Source organism: Netta rufina (genome assembly GCF_964035555.1).
Source record: "Netta rufina genome assembly, chromosome: 5".
Taxonomy (NCBI): domain Eukaryota; kingdom Metazoa; phylum Chordata; class Aves; order Anseriformes; family Anatidae; genus Netta; species Netta rufina.
The window spans coordinates 61,026,355-61,038,198 of record NC_140128.1 but is presented as its reverse complement, the minus strand read 5'-3'; the positions used below and the strand labels follow the sequence as shown (position 1 = coordinate 61,038,198).

The following is an 11,844-nucleotide window of genomic DNA, read 5'->3' as shown; positions in this document are numbered from 1 at the left end:
CCTTTGGTTTCCCTTTCATTTGCACAGTCTGCAGCCCCTCATCTCCGCCACTTGCGAGCCTCCAGCATGCTCATCAGCTCCTTCTGATTATGAAAACGTTTGGGGCTTCAAGGAGAGGAGACCTGGGTTCAGGCTGTTCTTTAACATGCCCTCAGTGGTGGCCTTAGTTCTGATGTAGGCAGCTTGTGCAGAGTGTTCCTCCTCTGCTCTGCTGCTCTGTGGGCCGTGGATCCTCATGGTGATGTCCCACAGCCACAGTTCAGCAGATAAATTGAATCTGGGGTCTTTCCCACAGCGTCTTCCACAAGGCAGCTAGCTTGAGCACGGACTGCTCATGCAAAGCTTTGGCCACATGGACGTTGAGTAACTGGCGCCATGAATGGGCAAATCGGGTCTGGGTTCGTGCCAGGATTTAGTCTGGATTTAAGGTAATCCATTTAATCTGTTTCCTAGCCTGGCCTTCTGCAGGAAATGGAGACAGAGCCAAAATATCTCGATTCTTTTTTTTTTCTTTTTGTTCTTCCTGACCTCGAAGGAGAACCACGGGACCCATGCGGACACGGGAATGAGCTGTCGGAGCATGTCCAGGAGCTCTGCTTGGAAAAACATCCACGGAGTGCATGAGAGATCTGCTTGAGCTGTGGGGATGCTGCCAGACTGAGAGCACAGGTGACAAAATGAGAGCTGGAAGCACTGGAGATCCGAAGCATCATCAGCTACTGCAGGTCTTTCTTCAGATACGTGCCGTGCTTGGGGATTTCTCAGGCCAGGGTGCTGAGTTTGGCCGCCGAGGCACAAGACGACAATTTATCCCTGGTACATGTAATGAAAAAGAAGGATGAGAACCATTTAAATGTGTTTTGTGGTGGTAAAAGGTGTTGCCAACACTGTACCCTTTTTACAAACCCTAATCACAGAGTAATCCAGGGGTTTGGGGATGAAGGGAACGGGGCCCTCATGTGGTGCATCAGGCACAGTGGTGAGGTCTGTGCCTCCGGTGTGGGTTCGCTGTGCACGTCAGGCACCAGACCCGAGCCTACCACTAAGGCACGGGGATAAATAAAGAAGTTTAAGGAAATCAGGTGTGAAAACATAGAGCTGATTGTCGGAGTTCTGGGAGAACCAGCCGAGACAAATGGGATCTGTGACTGCTCAGTGTGTCAGAAAATCAGCTGGAAGGCCGCTACGAACGGCAGCAAGCAGGCACTGGAGGTCTCCTGCAAGACGAGAAAGGCTGTTTATAAAGTTGCAAAATCGTGAAAAACAAGATCTGCATGGGGATACTGGTTCAGTCTAATTTTATTATTATTTAGGGAAGAAAATGAAACTGATTTTTGAAATAGCGAGCGAGCTGTCCTGGAAGCGATGAATATAATAATATAGTAACATCTTTTTTATTTTTATTTTTTTTTTAATCTAAATTGGGCGTGGATTCAAAAGGCCATCAGTGCCACCAGGGTGACTACAGCGAGCCACCTGTCTGCTGTATCCAGGAACACAGACCCACAATTGCTTGGGTGAGCGCAGATGTCCCAGCTTCTCCTCGGTAGCTCTCAGTCTTCATGGTCAACCCTGGGCCAAACCCACCATGGGATGAGATGCAGCTGCTCCCCTCAGTAACTCCAAACATCTGCACTTGTGGGACAGACACGTTGACAGCCTCGTGACGGGGCTCAGGGGCTGCTTGCTGGAGCACACGTGCTGCTTTGTCCCGCAGGGAAGCCCTCTGCACCACGTCCAGCCATCCCAGCCCTGCCGTGGTTAAATGTGGGCACAAACCTGATCTTCCCAACCCCCTGAAAGCAAGAAGTCATAAAACGCAGCTTATTCGAGCCACTCAGGAACAAATAAAAGTATCATAATCTCCCCCTTCGTGCTTTGCAGGCAGTATATTGGCAGTGGAAACACTGCCAAACTTCTTGTTTAAATACTTACTGGTATGGCTAATGTTCCCCGCGAGGACGAGCTTTTCTTCCAGAAGGACACTGTTTACGATTAAGACAAGGGCTGGCTACTTTGCCATTAAAATTCTGTGCCAGTCCGGCGCTGACAATATTGAGGCTTTGCTAAATGTGTATACACGCAAGTTCATTAAATGGATGCTGGCTGTTGTTACACAAGTACAGCAGTTGAGTGCTTTCTGTATTAACCTTATCACCTGATGGGCAAAAGAAAAGGTTTAACTAAAGCTTAGGACTAATTGAACAGTATTTCGGTATTTTCTTATGTAAAACTGGTTCTGGTCTATTGTTTTTATTTATTTGCAATAACTGTGCTCATTCAAGTTTGTAATGACACTGCCATGGGTGAAGAGAATTTGCTTTAAGTATTATTCTCCCTTTTCCTATCTCCTGCTTCCTCTAAACTGCGTCTCTCAGGGGGAAATCTGCAACAGAGCCCAATACAAAGACAACTCTCTAAGTACACAGCCACTTGCGGAGATATGCTCTCCAGCTCTGTTGTTAAATTACTTTAGAAGTTCCTGTTTATTTTCTCTGCCTGCCTTGGGTATTTCCTGTCAGGCTGAGCGGAGCACAAACCAGGAGGAGATAGCAGAGACTAAGCCTCCCCCTGAAAGGCAGCAGGCGTCTCACCAGCTACACCCAGCTCTCCAAACCACCAGCACTTTCTTTGCTTACTTACCACTAGAGTATGCTCTCGTGCTGCAAGTTCCAGGTGATGGCTGGTTTATTTATTTATTTATTTATTTCCAATAAATCAAAAAGCTTTCAAAAATTCAAGAGCTTTTCGCTTCCCCTAGCGCTTTTCCCCCCAGGAATACTTTTTTTCTTTTATAATTTATTATTATTATCGTTATTATTATTATTATTGTTGTTTTGTTGTTGTTAATGTTAATGTTAATATTATGTTTATTATTTTATTAATAATATATTGTTATTATATATTATTGTATTTATTATTGTTATTAATGCCTTTGAGCCTACCCTCAAGGCTTTGAGGAAACCCAGAGAGTTGTGCATTGCTCTGTGGTGGGGTGACTCTGACTTGGGTTTGGGCAACTCTCAACTTTTAGAGCATGAATGAAAATGGTTTAAAATACCTGCCTGGCTCATGCTACCCCTAAGAAAAAAAACAGAAAAAAAAAAAAAAAAAAAAAGAGGGTTTGCATGTCCTTCATGCCTTGGACAGCCCTCTGGGTTACACCTGGAGAAGACGAAGAAGTCAAATCTCATGAATTGATAGATTTCTGCTTACAGAAGAAAAATGTAAATGCACTCTTCAAAGTGTTGGTGCCAACACGAAGTGTGTCTGTAATCCTGCCCTTTGAAACGGCGGTAGTTAGTTATTCAATAAGATAAAGGCTGTTGTGAGCCTGCCCTACCATATTAGAGCAAAGTACTTTGTCACTGGCACCCTAAAAGTTCCAGTTTCTGCATGACAAAGATATAAAACAACTTGTAGGACAATTAAAGAATAGTTTGTCCTCACCATATTATTACCAGACATTGTTCCACGTTTCAATATTCACGTTTAAATTGCTACCTCCCCCCCTCAATATAATTGCAATCAGTCACGGTTAACATTGTCTTTGGACGCCTTTTCCAAGTCAAATACAAAGAAGGAAAAACGCCGCAAAGAAAAAAGCCGCGCTCTGGATAAAGAGCCTCGCCACCAGCCTGCAGACTGCGCACTTTGCTGCTAAAATTACATTTTAGCAGCCCCAACGGGTGCGGGAACAATGACCCCTCTCATTACCACAGTGACAATGGCTGGCTGAGGATCGCAACGTATCTTTTTCTTCTCCCCGATGAACCTCAGCCAAGGAGGCGAGGAACCTGCCAACGAGCCCAGTGCTTTGAGGCTCGCTCGGTGCCGAGCAGCTTCCCTCACAGCCCCATTTGTGCCCCAAATACCCCAAACCACCGGCTCCTCCAGGCAGCCCCGTTAGCTTCTGAGTGGTTTCTTTTGCCGTCTCTGTACGTGCCAGCCGCGGGGTGTAAAGGGGCCTTCTCTAAATTCCCCTAATACCTTTCTTGGTTTCAGTTCATGCCTTTTTTTCTTGTGTGTGCGTGTGCTGGTTACGTTTCAAAAGGGCCCTCCAGCACCAGCTTTTCCATTCCTCGAAATCTGATGTGCTGTTTTTTCAGTCGTGTCGACCTTTAATCCTGCCTTTTTTTTTTTTTTTTTCAATAAATGCAAACCTCATTTTCTAACGTCCCCACTAAGATCTAATCCATAAGGCCGTTTATTATCCTCGTTACCCTCTTCTATACCTTTTTCATTTGTATTCAAAAGCCTCCCTTTAATCTGTCTCAATTCTCCAGGTATGGCCTCGCTGCTCTTTTGTACAATCCCATAATGATTTCTATGGATGCGTTTTAGCCTTCCATCGATAGGTCTCAGGAAGCTATTTACCTTCTTTAACTACTCCCACGGCGCGAGAGCAGTTTTAATTCCCTTTTTTTTTTTTTTTTTTAACATCCCACACAGTCCCCTTCAATCCTTTCCGTCACCAGCACCTTGCGTAACCCCACTCGGGGCGTAAAGCTTTATTTATTTAATTTGTTTATTTGTTTATGTATTTGTTTGTTTATTTGTTTATTATTTACACAATACACATCTGTACTTTGAGCACTACATGTGGAAGGATGATTTAGGATTTACATGTTGTGGGGAGCCGTCGGGCATTGCGTGTGCCACTTTTCGCAGAGCCCGGCTGCTTTCGCTCTGGATTTACATCAGTTGGAAGGGGAAGCCCTCACTGGGCGGCATGTGAGGAATTAATATTTAAAATTTAGTGCGTGGAGGGGCTGTTGGGGCAGGGCAGCGCCGGCTCCGCCTCAGGACAACCCCGAGCCCTGTGGCTGCCGTCGCCTGAGGCGATGGCGGCGCGGGGGCACGGCGCCTGAGGCGGCCCCGCCCTTCCCGCCCACAGGTGCTCCCCCCCCCGCGCCGCTCCGCCGTGGTTTCACCCCGCACCCCCCCAAAGCCGCGCGGTGGTCGCGCCCCGCCGCACGGCTCTCCCCGCCTTCCCGACCGTACCAAGCCTCCCCAGAGGGGGGGAAAGAGTGACAGAGCAAAGCCTACAGGAGCCCTCCAAGACTCTAACCGCCGCTTATTTCCCACCGCCTCTCTGTTAAAGACGTCTTTTGGAGGGCAGGCGGAGGGAGCGAGGAGGAGGAGAAGGCGAAGTGGCGACTCACCCCCCCCACGAGGGGTGCGGAGTGGTGCGGCCCGCCCGGCGCGGCCGAAGCCGGAAGTGGCGGGCGCGGGGGCGCCGCATGGGCGCGGGTGGTGGGGCCGGGTGTGGGGTCGGCGCCGCCGCTGCCGCCGCCGGGGCCCTGGGCGCTGCTGTGGCGGCCGTGTATGGGGCCACGCTGCCGGCAGGGCTGCCCGGAGGGGACGCGGGTAACGTACCCAGCGCCGCCTGCCCGCCCGGGGGGGATTTTGGGTCGTTTGGGGTCGTTTGGGGTCGTTTTGGGGTCGGGGCGGCCCCGCGGGGAGGTGGGGCTGAGGGTTTGGGGTCGGTCAGCGTGAGGGGAGGGAGGGCAGTGCTGTCAGCCCATAGGGGTGGTCGTCGTATAGGGGCTGGTGCCTTGCTGTCACCTTGTAAGGGGGGTCACCCTCTTATGGGGTCTGGTGCATTGCTGCCACCCTGTAAGGGTGGTCACCCTATAAGGGCTGGTGCCTTGCTGTCAGCCCGTAGGGATGCTCACCCCATTATAGGGTCTGGTGCACTGCTGTCATCGTATAGGGGTACTCAGCCTATAGGGTCTGGTTCATTGCTGTCACCCCATAGGGATGCTCACCCCATTATAAGGTCTGGTTCATTGCTGTCACCCTGCAAGGGTGGTCACCCTCTTATAGGGTCTGGTGCATTGCTGCCACTCCATAGGGACGCTCATTGTACAGGATCTGGTGCATTGCTGTCACCCCGTAGGGATGCTTGCCCTGTTATGGGGTCTGGTGCATTGCTTTTGCCCTGTAAAGGTGGTCACCCCATTTTAGGGTCTGGTTCATTGCTGTCACCCCGTATTGATGGTCACCCTCTTACAGGGTCTGGTGCATTGCTGTCATCCTGTAGGGATGCTCACCCCATTATAGGGTCTGGTGCCTTGCTGTCATTCCATAAGGGTGGTCATCCTATAGGGCCTGGTTCATTCCTGTCACCCCATAAGGGTGGTCACCCTCTTATAGAGTCTGGTGCTTTGCAGTCACCCTATAGGGTTGTTAGTCAGACATGGTCTGGTGCCTTTCTGTCACCCCGTAAGGGTGGTCATCCTATAGGGTCTGGTGCATTGCTGCCACTCCATAGGGATGCTCTCCTTGTTATGGGGTCTGGTACGTTGCTGTCATCCCATAGGGGTGATCACCCCGTTATAGGGTCTGGTTCATTGCTGTCACCCCATAGGGATGCTCACCTCATTATAGGGTCTGGTAGGTTGCTGTCATCCCATAGGGGTGATCACCCCATTATAAGGTCTGTTTCATTGCTGTCACCCCATAGGGATGCTTGCCCTATTATGGGGTCTGGTGCACTGCTGTCACCCCATTGACACTCACCATATGGGTTTGGTGCATTGCTGTCACCCCATTGAGGTGCTCACCCTGTTATAGGGTCTGGTGCATTGGTTTTGCCCTGTAAGGGTGGTCACCCTCTTATAGGGTCTGGTGCTTTGCAGTCAACCTATGGGGGTGCTCATCAGATAGGGTCTGATACCCAGACCTACTGTCCCTCTTTCATATCATAAAGAGTTGAATGGGTCCCTTAAACCCCATCCCAGATCCCTTAAACCCCATCCTGGATCCCCTAAACCCTCTCCCAGCTCTGTCCGTGTCTCATTTCGGATCCAAGCTGTTCATAAAATTCCTTATAAATAAATCAGTGGGATTTTAATGTTTTTTAAGGGCTGCCTTTGCTCCCTCTGGTCCCACCAGTTAGTACCTGACGATCAATACCTCACAGTTCCTACCCTTTTCTCTGCCCGTGTGCTCCCTGACGGGTAGTACGATCCCATTAAAGCGTGTGGTGCCCCTGCCCGGAGCTGTCAGCCCTGTGCTGAGCCAGAAACCTGGGTTGAGTTTGGGATTTTCCTCTGGGATGCCAAAAACCACCTCAAATGGGACGGAGCAGGGCGCAGCCTGTTCCGGTCCCTATTTTTTTTTAACTTTTTTCCAAGCCTGCTGCCTGAATTTCGTCCATTCACTGGAGCTGAACAGAGGTGGGCTCATCCCAGCTTGGGCTTAATATGGCTTTTGGGGTTATTTCCCTCATTTCTCATGGTCTGAGCAGCCCCTGTGCAACACGGGGGGGAACCAGCCCTGGAGGAGCTCTGACCGTGGGCACGGCTCTGGTGCTGGTGCCATCGAAATCACCGAAGCTGCTTGTGTGGGTAAAGAGGTGCTTCAGGATTTGCTGTGTCTGCTTTCAGGCAGGGAGCTCGTTATTTATTATTTTTTTTGAGCTATCTGTATGTTTTTAATTGTTCGCGGTAATCCTAAAATGTGAAAGGCAAAAGTTTCCATTGGCAGCTTCCTCCCGTTACTTTTACAATAAAGGAATGAGAGCGAGTTTTTGAGCTCGTTTGGGAACATCCACAAATGTTAAAACAGCTTAAAAAGGGATCAAATAAACTCAAGTTCAAAAAAAAAAAAAATAAAAGGGAAGGGAAAAAAAAAAACTCTGATGTTTCAGACATCAGCTCCCAACCTCGCTGGGGATAAATCAGTTTTTGGGTGTTTTGGGGCCTGTTTGCAGAACGCCTGTACTGGGGGCTCGAGACGGACAGACAGAAATGTCAGCACGTGTCGGCTCCTGGGAAGCTGAATTTGGGGTTTTCTTCCTTAGCTCGGCCTATTTGGTGCGGGTTTGGGTAGGAAAAATTAGGGTGTACTGGAAAGAGGGATGGGGCAGGGCATGTCCTGGAGCTGCCCTCGGGGATGGTACCCCCAAATGGCTCCCCTTGGGGTCTGCCACCACAAGCCATGTCAGAGCCAGCTGAGCTCGGGGTGGCTTTCCCATTGTGTCTGCTTTTTGGGGGACTTTAGCAATGGGTTGAAACTTTTCCCTCAAATAGAGGAGCTATAAAAGAAGCCGGTGTTTGCAAGCCGGGTAAAATCCACCCTGGAGAGGTGTTCAGGCAGGAAGCCCTGGTGCTCCTTGCACATTTGGGATGATAACTATGATTTTATGGCATTCAGGAGCAGCAGTTGGGGATTCACTGGTGCCTTTGTTTCAAAACTCATCATTTTTTGTAAGTCAAGACTGAAAATTAACGTAACATGCAGGAACTAAAATGCTGCTCATTCAGCATCAAAACCAGCAACTTCTTTTTGCAGCTCTACCATCCCGTGATGGGACGGAGCTGCCCCAAGCACCTGGGCTCTTATGGGCTTCAAATGAGGCTTCACGATGGCAGAAATGGGTCGTGCAAATTTAGGGCAGCAGCAGGTGAAGGGGGGACCTCTCCTCCTGGCGTTTCTGTTCTGCACCAGCCCTAATTCTTATTTTTTTTTGCCCCTTTTGTCGTGCCCATCTTTGAACGTGTTTGTGCGTGTCGAATATATTTCGTACGGCACCGCTGCAAAACGCTTCAGCGTGGAGCTCTCCGAAAACTCCAAGCGTTCCCAGCTGCTGTCAAATGAAATAAAATGCAAAATCTGAGGGGTTTTGTGCAGCGGGGACCCTGACAGGTACAGAGCTGCTCGCAGAGCGGCTGCTGAAGGGATTGCCGGAGCGCCGAGGAACAGCAGCAGCCCCATGGACACGTTTGCAGGCACAGTGCTTCGTTTTGCCCCTTGTAAAAACACAAATCTGCATTTTTTTTTTAATTATTTGAACGAGAAACAAGCCTGTTGTTAAGGAACAATGCTGAATGAGCGCTGCAAACGGCAGCACTGGAGTTGTTGAATCAATTGGTTTTAAATCAAAACCACTCACACACACCCAGACATCGGCAATTTGGGGATCTCCGGCCGTTCGTGCACCAGACCTACCTGCGCTTTCGCTTATCAGTTGGTAAAAAGTCTCGCGAAAACACACAAAAGATATTTTGCGCAGTGACATCAGAGGGAGAAAATATTCTTAGAAAATTTCATGCTGTTAAATCTCTGCAGATTTACAGTTTTATCCAGTCAAATTAATGCAAAACCCCAATGCAAGCATTTGGATTTTGAAAACTTTGGAGGAGTGTCATTTCCTAATAGTAATTATTGGTTTTACATTATTTTTTCACAGGGGAGCTGATCACAGCCGCATATGAGCTTGGAGTAAGTATTAGTTTTATTGTTTAATCAATGCTCTCATTAACAGTTTTAGGAATTAAGGAAGTTTAATTAAGCATGGAGTAAAGTAGATTAATTTATTTTCAAACCACAGTTTTTACTAACTTATAAGTACAGCACGCGACAATTTACTTCAAGTTTTAAATCCAATTAAACTAAATTATAAAGCAAAGGCTTTACTGTATATACAGTAGCTGGCTTATTATCAACCCAAATTTTGTATAAGCTGGGGAGAATAAAATAAATCGGGTTAACAATTTTAATAAGTTTTATTATTTAATAAACTTTATTATGGTGCATGATCCCTTTAGGCAAGACCTTAGGACTGTCAGCGTGGTGGTAATCCGATAGCAGTGTGGTCTTTCAACTTGCTAACCAATAAAATAGTTCCGAATCTGCCTTTTTTTTTTTTTTCTTTTCCCAAACAGCCTTTTGAATGACCCTAATATCCCGCGAACCCAAACAAGGAGCGGTTCGAGGCGCGGTAACGCGACGTGGCACCTCTTTCCGCTCAGCCGCTCGTTGTGGCGGAGACAGCCAGGGAAGAAATATTTGCGGGGTGAAAATTGGCACGAAACCCCTTGTTTGTTTTTCTTTTGGGGAGGAAAAAAAAAAAAAAAAACAGAACCCCGCTGTTGGTGGTGGGTCGATCGAGCTCGGTGGGGTGGCCGGTGCTGGGATGCCGCCGTCCCCGCGCCGTGCCGCGCTCAGCCCCGTGTCCCTCTGTGCCCGCAGGTCGCCCACCCTCCTGGCTACCCCCTGTTCACGCTGCTGGCCCGGCTGGCCCTGGGGCTGCTGCCCGGTGGGACCCCCGCATCCCGCATCAACCTCCTCGGCAGCGTGCTGGGAGCGGCGGCCGCCTCCCTGCTCTTTTACACGGCGCTCAGGTACGGTCCCCGGGGTGCCCCCGGGTGGTCCCCTCCGTCCGGGTGCTGCCCCCGCCGGAGCTGCTTCCTCCGCAGCGGTTTAATCTGGCTTTGACCTTCTTTCCATCACAAAAGCTTCCTCCTTTTTCTTTTTTTTTTTTTTAATAGTAATAGTGATAATAAAAAGTGCGCCCTTCCCCTTACAAAGACGTGACAGGTTGCTCGGGCTCGTTATCGCGCGGCGGCCGTCGGGCTAACTAAGCAGAACTAATGAAGTTTGTCGTTCTCCGAAGATGCAGATGGTCCGTTTGAATTAACAAGATGAGCTTCACCTACGGCTAAACCGGGAACTCCAGTTAATTGCAGCTCCTGGCCGAGGCAGGACCCTACCCGCAGCACCCCCGGACCCGGCCGTCTCCGCACCCCTGCCCCTGGGAGGTGCGCGCGGTCCCGGCCCGGGGTTTTGGTGACCCCCGGGGGCTGCTTTGATGCTCGAGTCCTCGCCGCTCTTAACCTCCTCCTGACCCAGATCGGAGAGGATTATCGCAACCCGCACAAACAATTTCTGATGTTCTCTGACGTGGGGAGGAAGGGGGGGGACATAGGGCGCCTTTCCAGGCCGTTAGTGAAATGCGGAATTGTGTCGGGGGGCTGGGGATGCGATCCTCAAGGACAAAGTGGGGCGCTCTGCTGGCTCGGGGAAAAGCCCTTTTCATCCTCCCAGCCAGCAGAGCCCCCTCAGGGAAGCCCGTCCAGGCGGTGGGTGCAGCTAGAAATAAAATCAGGACTCAAGGGGGAGCAGATCCTGTGCAGCCCGAGGGCCTCGAGCCCCCTTAAACCCTTTGCAGGGTCTATCCGTGTGCATCTTCCCCAGCTAAAAGGGAGTTGCTCTTTGGGTCCCGTTGAGCACGCAGCAGCAGGTCTCGTGGACTGCTGCCTTGGAAGGGAATGATTTTACTTTTAGGGTCTGTGTGTAATTAAAGCAGCATCTTTTAATTCAACACCCCATATTGCAAAGCGTATTTGGTGAGCTGGGCGTCGTGGTGTGGTGCCGAGCCCAATATCAGAGCACAGTCTGGTTATATTCCAAACTCCTGCACGGAGCTGCTAAATCTCTTGAATATTTTGAATTACTGGGTGATGATTTTTTTATTTTTCAATTACAGTTGTTCCCACTATGACAGTCACCGTGCCCTGCTTTTTAGGTTCGAGTCGCACACAACGGTTCCCTACATGCCCCTTTTTTGCTGGGCAAGGATGTGATCCTTGTGTTAGAGGAATGGGAACGCACTGGGGGAACGGCAAGCCAAGTTTGAGACTTTTCTTTACGCTTCTAGAGGTTTAAATTTTATTTATTTTTTGTTTTTTTTTTTAATTGGATTTGGAAGGTGTTCCTTCTGTCAAATATAAAACTTGCGTGGAAGACCAGCAATCCTGGGACTGGGAGGTGACAGAAGCTGTCAGGACTTGCAGAAAATTATTTATAGGTGTAAGGCAGAGACTGGCAATCAATTATTCAGCCTCGCACCAATTGATTTTTGAAATAAATTGTAAGGTGTTGCAGGTCACTTTTATCTACAAATTACAACGTTATGGTTCTCCTGTTAAACACCTTAAAATTGATTAATGTAAGACACTCATTTGGCAAAAAAAAAAAGTTTCTTCTCTCTTGCCACTTGAAAAAAAATCTTCCTGAAAGCCGTTTGCTGGCACTGCCTGCTTGGAAGCCTTA

At 49.1% G+C, this 11,844-nt stretch overlaps 1 protein-coding gene across 1 annotated transcript in view; it reads left to right on the top strand.

Annotated features, from left to right (window-relative positions):
* Positions 1–5,243: 5,243 nt before the first annotated feature.
* The window catches only part of TMEM260 (transmembrane protein 260), a gene marked incomplete at its 5' end in the record, with an annotated part of 29,187 nt that continues 22,586 nt past the window's right edge, over positions 5,244–11,844 (top strand). Inside the window, 3 exons of the mRNA XM_084287107.1 lie at positions 5,244–5,370; positions 9,200–9,231; positions 9,982–10,133. Of these exons, the coding sequence (XP_084143233.1) occupies positions 5,244–5,370; positions 9,200–9,231; positions 9,982–10,133 (311 nt within the window). The remainder of the gene's footprint in view (positions 5,371–9,199; positions 9,232–9,981; positions 10,134–11,844) is intronic.